Below are 24,281 nucleotides of genomic sequence, written 5' to 3' on the forward strand. Positions count from 1 at the left end.
CATACAGGTTGAATTATTCATTTATTATAAATTAATCATTACTCAACATCAAATGATCATCTGGACATAGTGTTTGATGGATGATTCAAATAAAATTATTAATCAGAAGTTCCATTCTTTAACCAAATTGGGTTATAACAAAGAAATGATAGTACTAAGCAAATAATTTTACTTTATTTTTCTATTTTATTGGTTGAACAAATCTATTTTCGGAGGATAAGATACACAAAATAGCTGAAAAAACTATTATTAGTATTCTGGGCTTCACACCACATTGCAGGGGTTCATTGGGAGTTATGTTAACACCAGATACAAAAATTGTAAAGTATGATAAGACTATGACATAGAAAGTACATAGAAAAAATTAAAGAAATAAATTAAACCAATATAAATATAAAGTATAGTAAGGAATAATAAAATTGAAGTGGATAATAGTATTCATTGCTGTATTTTTTCTAAATATTTATTCTAATCATTCATATTAATATTCTTTTTATTTACTTCAGTTATGTTTTTGATCATCTTTATAAGGTTTTTTTTTCCTTCTAAGCCTTATGGCTCCATGGATCACTTATACTGTAGTTTAAGAGGGAAACGGGGAAAGGAATACTCCTGAGAATTTGGAAAACGAAAACATAAAATATTTGGTGAGAAGAGGTGGGGTGGGCATTTAATTTATTAATTAATAAGGCATAGTGGGGATATAATTTGTATTTATTTTAGTTTACTAAGTTATTTTTTTTAAATAACAACTATGATATAAATTTCTATGTATATTCTTATAGTCCTATTATACTTTATAATGTTTGTATCTGGTTCTGATTTAGCCCAAATGAATCTCTGCAATGTGGGCGAAACGTTGTTCAGAAACAAATATTTTTTTCTGCTATTTTATATACATCTTTTCCTACATTTGATTTCATACAGTCTCCTAAAATCTTCCAATATGAACCAATTCTTATCTGACATCATCAGAGACTTTGAAATGACAAGATGTAATCAAAAACCTTCTTGGCATGAATCGTTTTAATGGTATAAAAAAATATTTTTTTATTTTTACTCCAAAAAAAGTAATCAAACGAATCATTAAAAGTTTTAAATTAAACATTTGACCATACTAGAATGCAATAATAATCTGATTATCTATGAATGATAAAATGTATGTTGTATGAAAACTTGTAAGCGATGAGATTTGTGGTAAATGTGAGAAATGTGGGGCAATGTACTTAGCCAAGGACACTGCAGGAAAGCCACGTGCATCGAAAGGATTTATTGACCGATTCAGTCAATAACTTACTTTTTTTCTTGGCAATAAATTCTTCATAATGTTAATTATTGTATCAATAACGAATATTATAGACCTATAAAATGTTTCTACGTTCTATGTTTCTGTTGTATTCGTTTTCCAAAATTTAGTAATCATGTTTTTTGTTATATTTCTTTATTACCAGATCGGTATCATAAGCCATATTATGAAAATTATATTTGCTTTTAACAATTGATAATATGATTTACTAACTATTTAATACGTTGTAATTATTTAAAATTTGTAATTATTATAAATAATTCAGTAAAAAAAGAGAGAAAAAAAAAGAAAAATCAAAGTAATATACATAGGAAATAATAATAATAAGTATGTAATCCAAGAATGAGAGACACAAACAAAATAACAATTAAATGGTCCAAAACTTCAAAAATTAGTATTTTTGAATAGTAATAACAGTTAGTAATTTTAACAACAACAATTAAAATTACTTCATGATACTAATTAATTGCATTTACAGATATAATTACATGTACTTTAACTCATATGTAAGTTCAGTTTATTTGAAGATAATACATATATTTTTAAATCCAATTTTTTATTTATTTATTTAATAAAAAATCAGTCTAGTGGGCCTTACATGGTTAATGTAAGAGGTTAATTTTTTTTTTAAACAATTAATTATAGGGGAGTATAGTCTCATACAAAAGACACCACTATATACAACGTTATAAATAAAAAAAATCAAGATAAAACAAACGGATTAAAATAATAATTCTTAATAATAATAACAAATAAATTTAAAAAATTTTTTTTTCAACTAACCTAATCTCTGTCAAGTAGTCCAATCTCAATATGGATATTACCGGAATAGTTGAAATTAGATATTTTATATTATCCCAAGGAAAATAGTAAGTATCTGTTTTTAATTTTGCGCTGTTAAATAGGTAATCGCTTTTAAAAAAAAAAGTTTTCCAATTTTTCATTGGAAAGTCAAAAATTTAATGAAATCCACGGAAAAAAACAGGTTATTTAGGGAGTCGCAACCCGAAAGTTCGGGAACCTCTGATCTATATAGTTCAAAACTGTAGAAGCTCGAAATATTTTTTTTTACTATGATTCTGTGTTTACTGTATAGATGTTACCCCTATTGAAACTATTACATGCACATCTCAAAATAACCATTTTTTGTGATGTTACAATATTTATACAAATATTATGAATTTTCATGATTTAAGCAGCCGTAAAACCATAACTTAAAGGCGCCAATATTTTCCAATGATTACAAGTCTGGATTTACTCTGTCACTTCCTTTGTTAAACCGTTGTTGAATTGTTATGGTGCTATGTACAGATAAGAACAATCAGAATGACTTCAACATTCTTTGTCACAGAAATAGCTTTTAAGGCTTATCTTATTATTTGTTTATGGATAGTGTTACTGCTGTAAACATTATCAATGGCCTTTGAAAGATAATAATCTTGTCTTACGGATATGGGATAACTTATTGAATTCTAAAAAATAAAATGTTCTCACCGGCTGTTTATTTCACATTTTTTAAGTTCCATAGTAAGTAGAACGTTTATACTAAACTTTGAAAATGATTTTACTAAACCGCCCGCCAAGTAGGTACTTAAATCAATGTAGCTTCCTCACTATTTCTATTTTTCTCGTAGCCCATTATTTTATTTTCTAAAAATTCCATTTCATTTTTAGTACATTTCAATAAGGTGTATTACTGACTATTTTTCAACGTAAATAATTTGTTGTTTGAGAATAGAATCTAGCCATTTTTGAAACTTACTCGTATCCAGGATATTATTTTTTTGAAAGGGTAGAATTAAATATGATAAAATTAACTATATCATGATTACAAAAATTAGCTTCCTCCTTGCTTTTAGCTATCGGTCGAGCCATTTTAGGAATACAGATGTTCCAATGAAAATTTGTTTTCACATTCTTATGTGAAAGTAGTGGACGGTACCTGATAACTGGGCCAAATTGGACAAGTCGTTTTAGAAACATAGCAATGCCGAACAAACTGCATTTACGCAAGCATAAACAAAAGTAAAGGACAGTATAAAATAAAATCGATAGGGGATCAATAAAGTACAATGATGTGTTGTAGTGAAGAGTGAACCGCTCCTGTAGATTTAATCAAGTAATGTTGAATTAAAAATTACTTTAAAACTTTTTTAAATTTATTTTTAATAAAATATAACATTTGATGATGTTGCACAGTCGCCCCTCGAACACCCAACCGACCTATCCTACCATCACAGACCACTCTTACCAATCGGACCTCTTCCCCTACCACGAGCTGAGTGTAGAGCAGGAACAGAGTCAGCAGTGGCATATCAACAACAATGCGGTAAGTGGAATCCATAATTAAGTATTTTCGACTAATAATAAATATACAAAAGGCATCAGGAAACTTTTGTAACATAACTTTTTTCAAAATAGTTTCCACTGTACAAAATACACATCTCCCTCTTCCTTAACCAGTCTCTAGGTCTGGTCATCACCTGTCAAGGTGATTTTGTCTCGTTTCTTCTGCGGTTTGGACACACTCGACGTTCTAAGCCCTCAAAATGTCCTCATTGCTTGTGAAATGCCCCCTTTCAATCTGTTTTTCATCGGAGGGAAAATCACGAAGTCGCTGTGGGATATATCTGGGCTATAGGGAGGGTGAAAGCTTTATTTTAGTGCTGGCCAAATATTCCATGCAAACTTTAAAACGGAGCCGTACGTAGCTCAGTTGGTTATACCTAGGTCTATCGTTCTGAAATCTACGGGAGGCGCCAGTTCTAATCCGGCCTGTGGGCATGGACATTTTCATTAAGTGGTGGTCCCACAAAATGAAAAACTTGACCCCCCACCATGGTTAGAACAGGTTGGTCACCTGTAGATAACCAGGCAAACATCACCTTCGCAGTGGATTGCCTTAAAAACACAAAAAAAACTTTAAAACGCAAGATTGGTGAAGCAACAATGAACTTCTCTTGAGTTCGGCCGAAGTTTATGGAGAGTTTGCTTCATTTCATAATACTGTCCTTGGTGTACCACTTTCCTGTCTCATGCGCTCCACAACGACCCTCAATCGCTTTTTATTCAACTTCAGACCAGGGTGTCATCTACTTCACTTGTTGATAGCACAATCATAAGGGAAATGACAGTGGAATAAACTGATTGAAAGGTAAGGCCTGTTTTATGGAACTTATAGTTTGTATAGACTCCCTCAATCATCCTGGTGATTCTCTTCGAATTCTGCTAGAAGAAGCTTTATGGATTCCTTTCTTTGCCAACTAGGACAATAGCATCATCGTCGAATTGGAAGGCTTCAACAAAACCACCACATTAAATTTTAAGGAAATAAAAACTATTTTATGGCATTTAGATGTATACGTAGCTAAGAATCAGTTAGATACGGGTCATATTATAAACAGGCTTTACTTCCACAGACACAGCAAACTCCTACGTCGGCGTACCCTCAGCAACAACAGAATGAGTGCTACGGAGAGTGGCGAAGTAGACAGAGCTCGGTGGCCAGCCTCCTGGTACTCCAGAGGACCACGGCTCAGAGTGAGTACCCTTAGAACATAGAGTAGTAGAGATATATTCGAGGCTGTTGTAGCTAATGGAGTTGAGGCGTCGCCTTACTAACCTCAAGTTGAAACGTACTCACTTTAACATTGCAGCCGTTGCTGTGGGAAGTAGTCAGAGGATGCCGCGACCTCAGCAGCCCTACCAGCAGTCCCTCATGATCGGTCAGCAGCAGTACCAGCCCCAGCCGATCCTCCTCAGCAGCGACTTCCCGGAGCTCCCGAACAGAGGTCAGTCCGCTTAATAATTCTTTATTATAATCAAGATTGTGAGTTAATGGTGGCTGAGTGTGTTGAGGCAAAGAGTAGTCATCGGTTCCAATCAAGGGGTAGGTCTTTTATAATATACTGAAAGCTGAAAACGTTTGTCCAATTGGAAACGACGGGCAATTCCTTGTCTGGATCACTTTTGCATGATGATTTCAAGACAGTCAGTTATCCTGATGAAACCGTAGGAGATCTGTGTAGGAGATGTAATAAGTGTACCATCGGTCCATAAAAGAATAATATAATTCAGTATATCGCAGTTTTACAGAGTGGGCATTAATCTATAAAATTCATTTTTCTACAACGCTTGTTACGGGACGGGTGTAGTATTCTGAAAAAAATGCGTAATATCTATCATCATATTATTTGTACCTTATATTTATTTATAGATGGCATTTTATTTGTATGGAATAAGAAGCTGACAGCGATTTTTTTTTGTCTCTCAAATTTATGCAATTAGTCCAGTCAAATAGTAGCAATGCGGATACAAACTCTAGGTTGTAGGTTTCAATATCATTTAATACGATTCAAAATGTTTTTTGCCGTGTTGACTATGACTAATATAATTCAATATGTGATGTGTAAAGTTTGTCTGCAAAAAAAAAAATCAACGTATTCCTAGAAATCCCCACAAAAAACAAAGCTAAATATTCGCACTTTTTTTGCTATAACTTCCGAAAATATGCATTTTATCAAAAATTCCACAAGGCGTATTCAGAATTTTTAGAGGTATAGTAGATACTCGGACGGTCTGAAAAAAAATTGAGGGTATCAATATGGTTTAGGGGAGAATGTCTGAGGATAAACTTACTCAACATCTTGCAGGGCTATTGGAATTTTTCTTCAAATGACTTTTGAGTTTTTCAAGAAAATATCCCCTGAATGGAGTTTTAAATGTTAGAGAGCGACACATAACTTCCTATTGCTTGTTCAAGAGGTCTATGGCTTAATTGTTTTTCTTTACTTATTCAATGAAATTCACAACTGTGTAAAAAATAGTTTTTTCTTCTTCTATGCCCCATGGGTGCGTGAGGTTGATGTCATGACGAAAAGGGGTTGAAGGTAACCTCTGTATTCTGGTAATGCATTTTAAGGGGAGACAGAAAAGGGGTTTGGTTGGATAAGGATTGTAAGGAGTGGAGAATTTTGGATTGTAAGGATTGGATACGGGAGGAACTTGATAGTTAGGTGGAGCCCCAAAGCTCAATTCCGTTTGTCCAAATAGGTCTGACTATTATAATGTATTGGAGTTTTTGTAGATAATAAAAAGTTTAGAGAGCTTATCAAGTAGGTGTAATCATCGGAATGTACGAACAATTTCTTATTATTTTAGTTTTGTAAGGACGAGTAAGCCTCTTATCAAGATGGAGTCCTTAGTTTTGAATCTAAAAGGTGTAAGTGGGATATTAAAAAAAGATTAATATTAATTTTAACGATTAATCAATTCGTATGAGAGGTTTACGACGAAGAGTGATCAATTGATCTTAAATTAAAAAATGTTTCTAACTTATAGTACTTATAAAAAAAGTCAACAAAAAGTGGTGGACCAATTACAGCGTTTCAAGATACATTTGCTAATTATAGGGCCCAGTGGGACATTGTAAATTTTAAACTTGAGTTGGGTAATAGGACTTTCTTGTGAGGGTGTACATACCTATATGTAAGTCAGCAAGAACTTGTACCTACTTTACTCAGAGAGAACTTTTTTAAATATGCAGTTCTCGACGGATCTTTGTTTCAAATTCCCTTGACTCAATTGACAATCACGTAAGCATTTAAAGGCCAATTACATTTTCTACAAAAAAAAGTTCAAATCAGACTACCTTGTTTAAGTTTGTGCTTTGTTTTAGAGGATTTTTCACTTTCCCAAGGTTTATGAATTTTTTTAATAATTTGAAGTCTTTAAATTTCCCGGAACATTCCAGATTCTCGTTTAAAGAACATTTAAATAGTCCAATATTATAAAAGAAAAAAGTAAAATTGAAATCTTTTTGAGTGTAAGTAACTAAATCATTTAAATCAACATAACTGGGGCTCACATACAATATACAAAACACAGACAACCCCTTTCCAAATAATGGAATTTCCTCAGTCCCTTCTTAAAATGCATTACCAGAATGCAGAAAAAGAGGCTGGCTTCAACCCGTTCACATCATGGCTTCATCCCCACGCACCTATGGTGCTTAGAAACCCTCCCCCCCCAAAAAAAAAAAAAATCTTTACGGAACAATATTTGTGAAGAAAGGAATTGTTGAATTGGTCTTAAAAACCAAAGTAGTAAGGAAAACGCTGTGAGTGTAAACTCCAGAAATTTATGAAGAGCTGTATAAATTTTTATAATGGTTATTTAATATTTGTAAAAATAGTTTGTATTCCATTTTACACAAATAATAGTTTTCATAACAATTTTAGCTTGTACACATTCTTGCTCCAAGCCATTCAAATAGACTAAATTTTTTAATATTATTTTTAAATCTTGGATTAAATGATCATAATTGGAACGAATGTTTATATATATAAAAGAAATGGAATAAACATTCAAGTACAAAATAAAAGTGTTCGTATTTTGATACTGAGAATGTCTGTAAAGAAATGTGAGAGATAATTACTCCAGGAATTCATAATGTATAATGTTCACCGGAAAAGTTGAATCTCCATCTGTGATTCACAGACACGAAATATCTCACCCCGCGTCATCAAATTCCATTTACAAACTTCCTTCATATAAATAGATCCCTATGCATTCATCGCCTTCTCATGAACAAGTTAATTTGCGTTTCGTGTCGTTTGATTAATGATCTTGTCAAATTTCCAAATCGTGCGCGCTTCTGGACAAATTAATTTATCGTTGGCTAATGAAGCTGTGGGCATCGGGTCTCTTGATTGCATGTTGTCCGTTGGTTATTAATTAATTGTGAGCGAATTTGTTGTCGCAGGGGAAGGATGGTGTTTTGCAGAAAATGACTGGTACACGCCATTAATCCAGATTTATTTGAAGTTGAAGAATTTTAATAATTATTTTTATTTTATTTATATTTTGCTGCGAACAACCAATCTGCCATCACAAAAAAAAAGAGACATGCTAGACCTATTTATTTTGTGAAAGTATGGCATTTCGAAAAATCTTTTCAACACATTCTTGGTTGGAAGTCTTGATATTTCTAAAAAAGTTTGAAGTTCAGGGACTTCAAATTCAAAACTTGTAAAACTAAATGAGATCTGAAATTGAAAACTATTTAAACAATTACTTTTTTTTTTTCTTTTGCAGGATGATATAGCTCTTTTTTGTAACTCCTTTATTTTACCTTAAACCTTCGAACTTTCGAGTTTTTTGCTAGTTACCCTGTTTATTGCTCTGCTAACATGAAAATAATGCACTATCGACTTTTTTTTTAATCAGAAAATTTCCATCAGTGATTTAAAAATTAATTATTATTTTTATAAAAGTATATTTTTGTAAAATAGTCCATGTGGCTGTCAATAAAGGTATCAAAATAGCAGAAGAAAACTATTTATTGTTTAACAAAATATTTTTGTTAACCTCTACTATTGTGATACTTTTATTGACAGCCACTCGGACTATCTCCTACAATCTACTTCATAAGTCAACTATCTTCTTCCAATAATTTAAATATAATTTACAAATTACATAGCTATGGTTTATGTGTTATATATCAATGTATACAATTTTTGAGATTAGACCTAAATTTAAATTTTCCCTACTCTAAAATTATATGATGGGTATCCATCAATTCACATTAAATAAATACTCTTAAGAAGAGACCAATTACATCTTTTGTTCCTTAACTTCAAATTCCATCAAACCTCGATATTCAAATAATGCTAATTTTAGAAAGAAAAAAACTCAATTTAAACTATTTATTGTGAGTCAACTTTTCGTCTTACTTTGCAGAGTTTCATCAGTGCTAAAAACGATACAAACAACCAAAGTAGTGTAACGAAGTAATATAATACATAATATGACATAAAAGTAAACTAAGGTATGGCTAAAAATGTGAAATTATATATAAAAAATGAATAAAGTAAATTAAATAACATAAAAATAAATTGTACAGTGAAGAGTACAAATAAACCAGGGTTATTACAAAAAGGTATTAGGCAATTTAAAAAAAAAGTATTTATTTTTATTTGTTATTATTTCCATTTTTATTAATTGTCTTATTACCTTTTTGTAACTATAGTTTATTTATACTTTTCACTGTATAATTTATTTTTGTTAACTTTTTTTAAAAATTGTTTAAACCATGGTAAAAATATTTAACATTTTATCAGATTTAGTTATTCGTATCAGGGAACCACGTATTGCAGTCGAAAACTCCAATTTAAAATTTTTCACGATCGATTTCATGTAAAAGTATGTGAGAGTATGTAAAAGTTCTTTTTAGAATTTTAATTTTAGTATTATTTTAATAAGAAGAATTTTATAATTAAATAATCATAAGATTCTTTCATATCTTATATTTATTCTTTTTATCGTTTTATATATATTTATTATTCCGTGATATCAATGAATATTTCAAGATGTTTAATTTTCCTGTAAACTTTACGAATTAATAAATAGGTAATAGAGTTACTGTTTGAAGGAAATATCTTTTATTAATTTTCAAACAGAAAGAATATCTCCTTTTTTTTTTTTAATAAATATTTATCACTATCGGGAAAACGCTCGGAGTTATAAAAGATATCTTCAGATATCCTTTGTTTCCAGGATCAGCATTTAGCCTTGAAGTATTCTCGCCATCGGTAAAGTTGGTCGTGACGCAAGCTTAAGCTATAAAATGTCTAGGATATACAAGATGGAGTGCTTTACTCGTTATTAATCTACAGATAAAACTTCTTCTATTTGCTGTTTTTATTTTAGGTTTTTTTATTCTGTTAATAATGTTGCACAAAAATTTCATAATTATATTTGACCATGGCCAAGCTATCATTCTTCCTATACCCCAAGTCTCCAAGTAACCTAGAACTTGCAGTTTGGCTTCAAGCTGTACAATAGCACTAGTATTAACATTGACTGATAATTACTTTATGGAATAATCTAACTTGTATTATTACTAGTTAGTTAGTAATGAATATAATATTGACCGCATATATTATCCCATTGGCATCATCATTTTATTTCTCAGAAGTAAGGAAAAGTTCGAAATAAAACTTGGTAGGTCTTAAGTATGAATGATTCTCATAAAAAAACTAATTTCCAAAAGACTTTATAGCAGTGATTTATCCGAGGACATAAAATGACAACGGTTATTACGATTTACGAGCAAGCGGTGAGTAAAACCAATTTCCCATAAGAATCGGTCGTTATAATTTTGATTTCCTCGTCCGACCAAGGAGAGTATCACGATTTTTTTTTCGATTTACGCGGTAAGGATCAGATTGTAAAAAACACTGATAAAAATACAAAATACAATTTCCAATTAAAAGTTATCTTTAGATAGAAATTTATCACATTACTTGTTTTTCGATTTTCAGCATATGGCACTGAAATTCATTTATAGGCTAAACAACTTTGTGAGTGGTTTTTAGGGGAAAATACAATTGTTTTAATTAACGACTTATCAATAAATTATTGAAAAAAAAAGTTACAGGGTAAATCAGTATTGATTTGATGGTGATAAATAGTTGTGAGTAATCTTTAAAAATAATAATAATAATATTTTTTAATTTCATTATGTAATCTCTCTTAAAAACGCTAAATGAAAGCCAAACTAATAAATTTCCATATCTTAAAAGTTCTAATTTCAATAACAAATTAATAAAATAATGTTTACTAATTAAAAAAAAGAATTAACTTAAAAATAATCATTTGGACTCATTTGATCAATTATCTGCTTTCCTAGATACTAAACTATTAACACTAAGAAAATACCGAAACTAAGACGTTGAAGTGCATAAATAAAAGTTGGCAGGAATGAATATTCATATGGAGTAGTACTATACGACGTTCGTAGTAAGATGCAAAACTATTTGTAGTACAAAATGAAACACAGGGTAGGATGTGACGCTATTCACTTTAATATTCAGCACCTCATTACAAAGCAATCAAAGTCATTGTGTACATTCGCAACTAAATCGTAACAATAAGTAAAACTTATTTTATTAGTTAATTATGGGAGATAGTTGACCGTGGATGATGAACGAGGAGAAGATGGTTGGGGGTGCGGTCAATGAAAAACACAAATAAGTTCGATTAACCTATTTTTAATGTGCCAACGTTTCGGCTAGAGTTTCTAGCCTTCTTCAGGGCTAAAAACAGCGGAAAATAAAATGTATACATAGGTAATTGAAAAAGTGGGTAAAATAACATAATTAAGGAAATGAAATAAAAATGAAGTTATATAATGCCAAGAAGTATGAACATATTAGTTATTATTAATTTAAAAATTGAAATATGAAAAGAAAATGAAAATTGAGAGGAATAAAATATATGTAACAATAATAGATGATAAAGAGGCAAATTATAAGTATAGTGAACAAAACTTATAACGCGGGTAAGGAAAGTGGTTAAAAGTGGAGAAAATAAGGGGTAAGAGTAAAATAAAGAAAGAGGAAGGAAACAAAAAAAGAATAAAAACGAACCTGTTCGCTGGGAAATCAAACGCCTATTGGATACTGCGCTAATGACGGCCAAACTCAGAATTAAAAAAGCCGTTACAACAATGACTAAGTGTTTTGTTATAAAGAAAACGTTACGAGAGGGTGAACAAATAAAAAATAAAAAGTAGAAAAATTTAGAGGAAGAATGCGTGTGAGAGGGTGATGACAAATGGTGATAGGAAGAGTTAAAAATATATACGAACCAACGAATTACCGAATAACAAAGTACCGGAAGATGACAGTGTCATGGTTATTTAACAACAGTTAAAAAGAGGAAACGTAATATAAGTGGGGGACGACAAATGTGTAAGAAAAGGTTTAAAAGTGAAATAATACTTTCAAAGGTAGGCGGAAAAAAAGTAATATGAATTTATAAAAAAAAATAAAAAAGGTGAAAATTACTTTTTTAATAAATTAACTATTTGTGAATATGTTAATGATAAGTTGTTCTTGTCAGTTTTTAAATTGACGGAAGAAGGTTCTAATTGGATATAGAGGCTTTCAGAGATGAGCCTTTTGTCATGGTTATGAACAGTAGCGAGTATAGACGTTTTTTCGAAATCGAAGGAATGATTTAATGAAATAGAATGTTCCGAAAGTTTAGAGACAGATTGATTATGTGAGGAAATTTTATTAGCTTATTTTATTAGCTTCAACTTTCCGCTGGGATTTCAGGTCTTCATTAGGCTAAGAAAAAAAAAGCAATAATCATGTTATTTATAAAAATAAAAGCCTTAATGATGAAAAGAAAAACAGAATAACTAGAAAATAAGAGAGTAATAGGAAAGTAATATTGTAAGAAAATGTATAGCTAAGGTATATAAGAAGAGAACGTGGTGGCACAGTGGTAAGGCACGGTAATACAAACTTCAAGGACTCGGATTCGAATCCGGCTCTGACAGATAATAACTTACTGCTACACTCTAGCCGTGAGTCAACCCTGTAGGTTCTAGAATACACCCCGTCTCATAACGTCATCTAAGAAAAATCACCTTGTATAGCCGTAGCCCTTGTTCTAAAGACAGTTTTTCAATACAAAGTACCGCTGAACCCATGACCCTTCGTGGCTTGCATCGGTTCCCACATTATTATATTATTGTAAGTATGTGAGAAGATAAAAAACAATATGAAATAATAAAAAATTTAAACTTATGAAATAGGGAAGAAAAAGAAAATAATATACATACTCAATTATAAGTATAGAATAAAAATTATTTAAAATTACATATAATAATTAATAGACTGAAAATGTACATATATTTACTTACTGGATTTCTATATGTATATTATTTTCTTTTTCTTCCGCCCTTACATAATTTTAATATTGCTATATTCTAATACTGTTTTGTTTTTTTCCTTCTCTTAATACTTACACTATAATTTTTCTATATTATCTAATAATAATAATTATTTATTTATTTGTTTATGGGATAAATAAACTCCGTACAAATAGAGTTGGCCTGTAAGGTACATAATTTAACAATCATTGTAATAATAATTAAATAATAATAATAACAATCAACAAACTATTTGATTATTATATAAGCTAATAACAAAACAGAATACCCAAATGGTGAACTAAAAATCATTTATATAAGCTAATAACAAAACAGAATACCCAAATGGTGAACTAAAAATCATTTATATAAGCTAATAACAAACAGTAAACCTGTGATTATCTATCTTAGTCAGTGTAAAAAAAGAGAACAAAAACGACATTACTTAATAAAATAAAAGAAACAAAAAAATATACATCCTATTGTGAAGATAGGTATCCTGCTCTAAGTATCAGGCTTTGAGTTACAAATATAAAAAGAAGTTTATGACGATTGTACAAACAAAAATTCATACAACTGCTTTTGGTTAATATAGCTTAGTTTTGGCATGTACCAGATTCGGTTCTCGTGATACGCGGCGCAGTTTGCTAAAAAATGGTAACAATCCTCCAATTTTCATCACAAGCTGGACATAGCTCCTGTAAGTCTAAAATATATTTATTATATTATCTATTATTCTTTTTATTATTATGGTTATTATCTTTATTTTTATTTTGGTCCTAATGAAGGCTTGAAATTCCGGACTTAAGTTAGCACTAGAAAATAAGTTTTACCTACTTTTGTTCTCCACTGAACGCACTCCCAACAATCTTCTCGTTATATAATTTTTCCTCATCATTTTACTAATGTGATAATATTTTTTAGACGCTACCATCTTCGATATATAGGTTATGTTCCATTCTACTCGTTTTGTTATTCGAAATAACACTCTAACACTCTACTAGTAGTAGAGTTGCCCGATTCAAATAATTTTAAAAAATTATTTTTAGTGTTTCCACCATACATAACATGGAAAAACATTTCTGGTGGTCCTGAAGCTCTTATTAATTTAATAATGTAAGAACTTTGGTATTTTTAAAAATCTTTTTAACTATTAATAATTAATAGGTATGAGGTATAGGTAATCTATTTGTAGTACTTAATAATATATTTATATGTAATATATTTTCAATATGTAATTTTAAAGTATGGGTATAAAGAATTAAATTGTTAATAAATCAGATAACATCTGAATAATTTAATTAGAAAGGCCTAAACAAAAATTATTGAATAATTTAAAAGTTTCAGATTATAATATTAACAAATACTTAAGGAAGAATTTTCAACCAACCGATTTTAAAATAAGTTTTTGCATTGACAGAAGTGTTGAACCGGTACCCTTCTCTTTGGCACCAATCACCGCTGATGCCCCGTCAATCTTTCCGAGAATTATCTCTTCAATCCAAGGCCACGATGTCTTTTTTATCTTTTTTTATACTGCCTATGGGCTTAGGCTGCTTATGATTAGCTGTTTAACGATATGCTAATGTTGAGGTTCTATCTGGCATCGAAAAAGAAGTATTCCAGCAAAAACCACTAACTGCCACCAATTCACATTGAGTACTGAGAGAAAGGTGGTATTGAGAAATTCGTTTTTTTTTTTTTAGTCAATGAGAATTCTCTTATAATTTTATAATAACATATATTGGCCAAAAAAAAAAACAGTGTGTCCGCGCTTAATTATAACTTATATACAGAGAAGAAAAAATAAATAAATTAAAAAACTAACTGACTAAATAAAAACCAAAAAGGTAATTACAAAATATCTGTACAATTTTAATACATTGGTGAAGTAAAAGGTAGTTAAATAGAAGTGTTTTTAACGAGGGAAGGGTTGGTACATGACGTATGTTAGAGGGAATGGAGTTCCAGAGATATGCAGCTCGGGTAAAAAATTATTTTTCAAATGCAGCAGTTCGGTGAGTTGGAGGGTAGATGTCAGATAAACGGAGTACGGGATTGGACTGAAAATTTGAATTGGAGGTTTTCTAGGATATAGGAGGGGAGTTAAGTACTAATTACATGGAATAGAAAGAAAGCTAAGAAATATTGGATTGGATGGATAGAGCAACTTCAGCTCGGCATTATACTGGGTTATGTGTGTTTCTCTGGTTATCCTGAAAATAAATCGTACTGCGCAATTTATTAGACGTTTTAGATTCGAGATTACCCGAGAGTCCGCCATATACCAGGCGTAGGAAACTAAGAGTTGACGGGTTTTAGGTGGAAGGAGATAATGGATTCTATTGAATTGCTTTAGGGTAACTATGGTTCGGCGGGGTATTTGGGCAATGTGTGGTTTTCAGGATAAAGTTTGATCAAAAGTGATACCAAGATTTTTGACCTATGGAATGAGATAGGAGTGTTGTTTAGGAAAGAGGAATTCCAATTATGCTTTAGTCTTTTCGGCATTAACGTAAGCTTATTATCTGTTGTCCAAGTCCTTATACTATTGCTGTCTTCTTGTAGTTTTAGAACGGCATATGGGCCGTCATGAGGATAGAAGGAAAGGTTTGTAAGTCGTCTGCATATAGATGATACTGGGAATGCTGTATGGCAAGTGGAAGATCATTGATAAAGATAGAGAAAAGAGTAGGGGATAGATAGGAATCTTGAGGTACGCCTTTATTAAGAGGTAGGGAGCTAACGGGAGGATAATTAGGAATTGTAGGGCCATTTTTCAAATGTTGATAAATATTTATCAATTTAAAGTTACGATCTCTGCTATTTTGAGACTGTAACATGTCTGTGCACCGACCAACATACTCGCCATAATTATCTGTTTGAAAGGACAGGTAAGGCTACCACGGAGGGCGCAGATTCATGACAGATTTTTCCTGATCAAAGGCTCGCACGTAGGCTTCACCGACAGAAATTCATAAAGCGGGATATCTATCTACTAACAGACTACACAAGCGGCAGTTGTCTCCCACACGCTGGATTGTTAGTGACGTGAGTGCATGTCAATGACCTCCGTAAAAAAACTCAAAAGTGTAGCATTAATTGGAGAAGCTATATTAAAAAATCTGAGTGAAATTGAAAAAATAGCTACTATACAAAAACAATTATCTGTGTGCAAATATTTAAAAAAATTACAAATATTTAAATGTAAAATAATAGAGACAGGAGTTGGAATCAGAAAAAGTTGAGATTACCCGAATTATCCCTACCGCATTGATACATACATGGCTTCGTTATCTTATGTTTAACGGCTGTTGTATTGATAGGCGGAGGTTAATATTCGTTATATTCACATCTACTAACCCTAAATTATTAACTTATAGTAGGTGAAAGTTATGTGATGAGCACACCGCATCATATTTTCTATACAATCATTTTATAATAACGAACAACCAACTCACAGGGAATTCAATTGTATCTTATAATCAAAACACTAAGAAGCAGAATTAGTATAGTCAAATTTACCCTTGGTTGACACCGGTTTTACTACATTCAATAATTGTTGCATTTGTGTATTAAATTATAAGCATTTTTGTATCGTTATTATGCTAACAATGTAGAAATAATTATTACCGTAATAATATGTCACACTAATCACATCTCATGAAGACATCGTTTAAGAACGCAAGGTTAAGTTGAGTGAACTGAATCACTCGTATCCGGTTTGAGAAGGGAACGTTATTTGTAACGTAAGCTGCATCATGAATGTAGTAAACTGTCTCTACATATATATGTGTGTGTGTGTGTGTGTGTGTCTTTAACCTATTTACTTGTTTAAGCTAATTTAATGTTTAATTGAGTTAAATTAATGTTTTTAAAATTTATTTAATTGTTTTTTGTTCTGTGATAATTTATCTTTCTGTTTTCATAAAAAAATTTTGAGGTTAATAAACTCAACAACTTGGAATAAACTTAACAAATTGGAGTTGGATGCAATTTATTTTAAATTATTATATTAAAGTACAAAGTTTCGGGACCACTGTCCCATATTCATGTGCTTTAAACCTCATAATTTTCCATAATTTGAATTTCATTTAGGAAATCATGTCACATCTTTATACTATTCTCAGTTGAGACTCAGAGTCCCGAAACGTTGTACTGTAATATGGTAATTTAAAATAAATTACATCCAATTGGAAGTTTATTAACCTCAAAAATTTTTTACGAGTTTCTGTTTTATTTAGACGTTGCTAACTATTGATGATTTTTGTAAATTTTCTTAATTGATCAACCGGTTTTTGCGGATCGCTGGAGAGGAGAGGGATGTAGGAGTGATACAGGGGAAATAATTTATTGGATGATAAATTGTTATTTGGCTTTGTGCGAAAAGGAGGAAAACAAATATATATGTATGTATATACGAAAGGAAAAAAAAAATTTATTAAGAAAAAAAATGTATTTAAAGTGTATTGTATTTTGTGTATTGATGATTACTGTTTGAAAAATGAAAAATGTTAATGTATTGTAGCGTATATATGTCCAATTATGGGTTGATGGGTACGCTGTGTGTTACAGCAACCCAATATATCTGGGTAGCATCGCCAAATAAAGCATTTCTCTGTCATTTTTAATCAAAAGTGTATTATCATTATAATCACTTATGATCAGCCTTTAAGAAATTAACATCAAATTAAGTCTTTTTGCTGAACAGATAGAATAAAAATTGTTAAAAACATGACCAGTATTTGAGGAACTTTTTCTCAAATTCTGTACAATTTTCATGTAATCTTTGAGTACAAATCAGACATTAAAGCCAATCTTCATTCATGCTGGTTTCATAATAATTATCTTCATTTTTCAAGTCTTCATCAGACGAATTATCGGAATTAGTTCCTCTTTATCTGAACTAATGAAGTCCTATTTGACAGCTTTCCGTTTTCTTACTGTGATTAGCGTTTTATTACTGTGACCAGTTAATTTTTTTCTCTTTGATGTTGATTACGTTTAATTTTTCTAGTTTAACACTTTGCTGATTATCTTTTTTATTTTAAAATATACCTGCTTTCAACTATTATCGGTTGATGGTAAAGGTATTTATTGTCAATCATAATAAAGATCCTGTTAAATAAACATTTAACTTAAATAAATTTCAGTATTTATTGCTGTGTTATTTTTTTAAAGAAATTGGATTAGAAGAAACCGGAATTGTTACACCGTTTGAGGACAGTAAACTTAAGGGTGAAAAATATAAGTTGAAAGTGATGTGTTCTATAGGTTAGGTTTAAGAACCTCAGAAAAATCTAAGAGAAAACATTATCCTTATCATTAATATAAATTAAATAGATATTTAATATTTTTTTAGTTTTTAATATAATACATTTACATTCAAATCTTTTTTTTTTTAATTAGTACTTTAAATTAGGAATGTATATGAGCATGGAGAAATAAGGTTAATGTTTATGAATGACATCTTTTTCTTTTCAGGCAATGAACACCCAGTTCACCCGGGCCAAATACGAAGGCCCTTTTTACCCGACCCCGGAAATTTCACAGGTAAGATAGTAAATAGAACCGTTGTAAAGTTTCAGAATGAGTTTTCAATGACTCGCCTGTCCTCCAGACTACGTCACGATGTGATTCAGGACTGAATCAAAGCAGTGAGTCAGATTCTTGTTAACAATGAAACCTCTGGAAACAATGCCGGTCCCGGTTCATTGATAATACGTTCCGTAGTGTGTGAGTTATTTGAGGAAATGGTCTTTCATCAGTGACATTACTACGATTAGATTGCTAGTGAGAAGGGAAGCGGGACGGTCTAGCGGTGGTTAGTCATCGACCAGCTTGAAATGTCAACCAGTACTACTGTATATAATATGTATGCTAACCGCTATATCATTGAAATATATACATTGGGTTGTGGGCATCCAACAGGATATTTTTTCGAAATAATCATTCCTGAACACAAGGATCCTGAAGGAAGTTACGAGGCAAAACAGGGACCAATCTTTGATACATTTCATTGATACTACATTCATCATACGGGCCTCGAGTTAAGAATAAAATAAAATAAGTATGTTAAGTGAATTATGAAATTTCATCTAAATCTTTTTTTTTTTTTTTTTTTTAATACTTTTTATTTATTGACAGAAATTTCAATCCGCCACACAGTTGTGGGCAATAGGTAATAGTGATGAATGATCACATTCATACTAAAATAAAATAAAATAAGAATAAAAATAAATAAATGAACAAAAAAAAAGATCTCTGAAAATATATACACACAGAAGGGTAAACAAAATGTACATAATTAAACTATGTGTATGAAAAAAAAATATAACATAATGATAAAATAATATAGTCTCTAGTCACATTTACACTCTTATCTACAATATTTACACAATCGGCCAGAGGATCCCTGAGCCCACTCTATCTCCCACATGTGAGGGGTAGAGCAGAGCTTAAAAGATCCCAGCGCATCCTCTAAATCTAAAATATTGAGTTATAATCTAAAAGTAGGGGTGCCTCAGCATGTAAGTTTAGAAAGGGCCTGTGTGTACATAACCAGAAATTGCTTACCCTGGTTCCGGTAAATATAAGTGATAATATATATCTTAAAAAAATCTCTTGTAAAATTACAATATTTCAAATACTAATTAATTATAGTTTAAGGCACTTAAGATAAATTGAGGATATGTAGATTCGTATTCAGGCGGGGTCTGTTAGACAGGGAGGTATTCCGTTTATTAGAACCAACATCTGTTTAATATTTAAATTAAAATAGTCTCTTAATATAATTATTCTTTAGAAATATTATAAATCTGATATTGTTTATAATATTTCTAAAGGATAATTATATTAAGAGGATATTTTCATTTAAATATTAAACTCCAATTCATTTAAACCAATCATTAAGATGGAAAAACATAAACTTATACCAATGCCCACAGAATGTATCATATCTCACTTCAACAACAATTACAAGGTTTAATTAGCTAAATAGTACGTCATACATAATTAAATCAACGTATATTGAAGAAGAGTGGAGGTGAACTGAAATACCTGGAAGGAGATTATATTTAAAGCACAGTATCACAAATACTGTACAAATACACAAGGCTATATTAAAAAGAAATATTCAAATATAATTAAAGAAAAGTAATATTTTTTTACGATTGAGGTAGTATCTCAACTTGATCAGTTTGTGTCAGAATGTGAATGTGTCTAACTGCATTGTTGTTTGTTCTTTGAAGTCCTGAATATGCCTAAAATTTGAGTGGAATAGTTGGCCAACTGCAAATCAAAATGGTGGTGGAGAAGTCTGGGATAAATAGGCCGGAAATTAACATTTAAACAAACCAGGAACATGGAGGAAGGATTATAATGGATATGGTAAGCTGCCAGGAAAAGTGAAGCCAAAAAGGCGGGCCTTAAGACTACAGAGGCGTGGCAGAAGAAAAGAAGCCAAATAAAAGCTGCCTTCTGTTTCAGTTTAGACTACAATGACGGATATTCCTATTAAGCTCCCCGAAAAATGCATAACCCAAATAACCCGCAAAGTCCATTTTGAGGCACTTTAATAGTATCCTATCTGTTAAAACCCATCAATTAACACTGAACATTTAGTGATGTTAAAGAGTTCTAACAATGAATTTCCACAAATATGTGCATCCTTTTCTAAGGCTCTCATGGACCAACTTTTCGTCCAAACAATCCTGTGCAACATTTTACACAGCAGTCATAAAATGAATGTTTCTGGAAAATATATTATTCTTTCTCTGCCTTACGTATTAGTTTATTAGTTTGCATTAAGTAAACTAATAAAAGGAAAAGCTTTTGGACAGAAACATTCAATTCAAAATATAATCATAACTTTATTCCAGCAAGATATGCCACTACTTAAGGAAATCAGCGATGTGCAGTTAAAAAGTAAAAAAGAGAAGAGGAATAAAATATAAGCTGCTAATTAATAGTCATAAGACTTTACTTAAAATATTCCAATAACATAAAAACTATGGTTTATGACTCCTTTCTTCACTTTTTCTCCTTGATTAAATTATAAATTGCATAAATAAATAAAATATTTGAAACGGATGTAAAAAAATGTTATTTTTACTGACAGACTGGATAATGATGATAACTACCATCACATTGCTCTGGAAACTTGCCCGAAAGGGATTCCCATGGAACATGGATTAGTATTGCAACGACCACTTAATTGCAATGCAACACAGGCCATGTCTGTCCATGCATGATGTTTTTGCCTGAGGAAACAGCAAAACAAGATCTTTCCGCTAGAATACTGAAACCTGGTAAATTTGCATCTTGGTATTCGAATATACAAGGAGTGGCAGGGCGCTAAAAAAAAAATTTCTTCAGATTTTGTTCTTTAGTGTATTATTAAACTGTCATAAATTTACAGGAATGTAACTATGGTTCCTTGATAATAACCATTTAATTTTATTTTTGAACAGTTAAGTCCCTAAATTTTAATTATATTTTTTGGAGAAGTTTTTCTCTTTAATATGCATTTAATGACGAGATGCTAAATTAATTATTATAGCACACTATTCTCAGTTTTATCATTGTATATGTATATAATTAGATAGAGTCATTGGAATATCCATCCGGTTCATTGTAAAAACTGAAATGATGATTCCAAAGTATAGATATCTACAATCAGGATTTAATTACCTGATAATAAAGCTGATACCAGTATAATAATTATTACAATTATGTATTGATAATTTATGAAACAGACCAAACGGTGCTTGAACACCAAGCCAATTTCCTTCATGCTAAGCAAGGTATGTGAATCAGCAGTGGGTAACTAAACCGTGCATTTGTAATCTGTCAACTATTATGCTGGTTGAAAAATGAAGTTCAATTATTTATTTCCTTATTTTCAAGACAGCAGTATATATCCAAAATTAGAATCCTGAACGTGTAGAGGGGCAAAAACATTTTTACTATCCAACTGTATTGAGCTGCACAGCATAATTATATCTAGTCAAACAAATTTTTTAAGTCCTTCTAATGTTTAGGCATATTATAGTAAATTTATAATAAATAATAGTAATATATGCTTTTTTATTTTATCATTTCTGTTGATTTATTTTGTTCATTCTATATTTTATTTATTTTTAAATATTTTTTTCCTTATTACTATTAATTTTTTCCCCATTATTTATCTACATATCTAATTATATTTTTTCCCCTAACTCAATACACCTTTCCTTTTTTTCAAAAACTCATTATCAGACGCCAACGTTTGTTTGTTTTGGTTTAGTGGCGCCAAACTTCATTGGTAATCAACGCCATTTATATTTTATTTAATTTTGCTAATATTCCTTAAATTTTATTTATTTTTTAATATGATTATTTATTATTTTATTTATTTATTTTATTATTATTATTTTCTTCCTTCCGATCAACTTATATTTTTGTCGGTAAATTTTGTGATTTTAAAAACTGAAACACCAATTTTATTGCTTTATCATCGTCTCCAAGGGTTTTTGATATATCTTGGTTTAGTCCTAAGCTATTGAGGTGTGATGTGAAATATGGGCATCGTTGGAAAATATGACTTATTGTTAGATTGTTATTGTAATACTGGCAGTTCGGAGACGTTTCTTTTGAAATAAGATAGGAGTGGGTGAGCCTCGTGTGACCTATTCTCAGCCTGGTCAGTACAACCTCCTCTCTACGGCATTTGGGACTGGAGGTACAGGGCTTGACATCCTTTTTAATAATTTTTAATTTATTCATTGGGCTTTCGTTCCACAAGGATTGCCATTTATCTTTTACTTCCTTTACAAGAGGCCTGCTCATTACAAGACGCCAACGTTTCGCCCCACATTGCATAATCTCAGTTAAATAAAGTAAGATACAAACATTTTAATGAAATATAAATATTATAAAACAAAACGAAGGAAACTAGGACAAGGAAATAAATAAAGTATAATCCGTAAGTATGGTATATTAACAAATAAATAAGGAGATAAATGTATTAAAATATATTTTTAAAAAACATATGAAGATGTTAACTTACTTTGATACGCATATGTGAATAGAGATTAGTAAAAAAACTTTTTCCCTTAAATATTTGTATAATTTTATATTATCTATTAATTTATTTATCTATGGTATGGTGACTGTATACTAGAGAATCAAAGTCGTAGATAATTTTAAAAAATGGAAAAATCTGTACGGCCCCCTTTCTCTCCCCACTTAACCTTCCTTACATTCGGTAACATGCAGGTTCCTACCCTTCAAGATCTCCTAAACACGAATTAGAAGGTAAACCACGGTGACTCGAACTTGCATTCTCACGTCCTTTCACCTCCGCTCTATCATGCGACACAGTATTTTAATCCATAGCGTATCGTTTCTTTGCGGAAAGACATGATATGGCGGGCAATTTATTGCTAAATTAAAAAGGATGTATTTTAAGTTCTGCTTTGATGTATCTTCAGTGACCGATGTCGGTTGTTTCGATACATTTCTAGTAAGATTGTGCTGTCGTTATGAAGTTGTGTAGAAGATGGGCATACATTTTGTCTTAAAACTATAGGAAACATTAAGCAATGATATAATTAGGTAATTATACAATTCTGATGACAACAAAAACAATGTAGGTTTCAAATCCTTGGTCTGCTTGGTGCTAAACTTAAGTGAACTTATATATTAAGAATTGATGAAGGATGATGACATTGCAGAGAGACGAGGAGTGGAAATCCCAGAACTGAGAGCTTGGCTACAGAACGTGTACCCCCAGCGGGCGGCCGAGTTCTCGACCATGGCTGCCCTGGCCAGCAGGTTCGAGGAAGTGGCGAGGAGGATCATCGGTCGCTCCAATCAAGAGGCACAACCTCCTCAGGTAAATCAGGTCGTCGGTTATCATATCATACAGTATGCTACAATAAATCATCAAGGGAAATACTGTTAAGAGTTCCAAGGACACTTCTACACAACAGTTCTATAGAGAAGTGACGTTATCCTCAAGACTGGAAAACTAGCTGTTCTATACTCTTTGTACAGCTTTAACGTCGTTCATTTTTATAGTTCTACTCTTTATATAGAAATCTTTTCTAGATTGGCCGTTAATTAAATAACACTGGGGGAACGATAAAAAATGACATAAATCTTATGGTCGTTTCAAGAACTATTCATCTTCTATAACTAATAATTTATTTTCTTTTATTTAATGATTCACTTAGAAAACCACTTTCGCATACCAGTTTTCACTGAAAA

At 31.2% G+C, this 24,281-nt stretch overlaps 1 protein-coding gene across 5 annotated transcripts in view; it reads left to right on the forward strand.

The window, feature by feature from the left end:
• The window catches only part of LOC106682980 (titin), a gene marked incomplete at its 5' end in the record, with an annotated part of 53,533 nt that overhangs the window by 11,262 nt on the left and 17,990 nt on the right, over positions 1-24,281 (forward strand). For all 5 annotated transcript variants that reach the window (XR_010844017.1, XM_014424164.3, XM_014424163.3 and 2 more), the window contains 5 exon segments: positions 3,506-3,635; positions 4,726-4,846; positions 4,963-5,097; positions 18,516-18,584; positions 23,747-23,907. Coding sequence is in view for 4 of the 5 variants with exons in the window: in XM_014424164.3 (XP_014279650.3) it covers positions 3,506-3,635; positions 4,726-4,846; positions 4,963-5,097; positions 18,516-18,584; positions 23,747-23,907 (616 nt within the window).

The sequence above is a fragment of the Halyomorpha halys genome, unplaced genomic scaffold, assembly GCF_000696795.3.
Source record: "Halyomorpha halys isolate HHAL.00 unplaced genomic scaffold, Hhal_1.1 Scaffold455.1, whole genome shotgun sequence".
Lineage (NCBI taxonomy): Eukaryota > Metazoa > Arthropoda > Insecta > Hemiptera > Pentatomidae > Halyomorpha > Halyomorpha halys.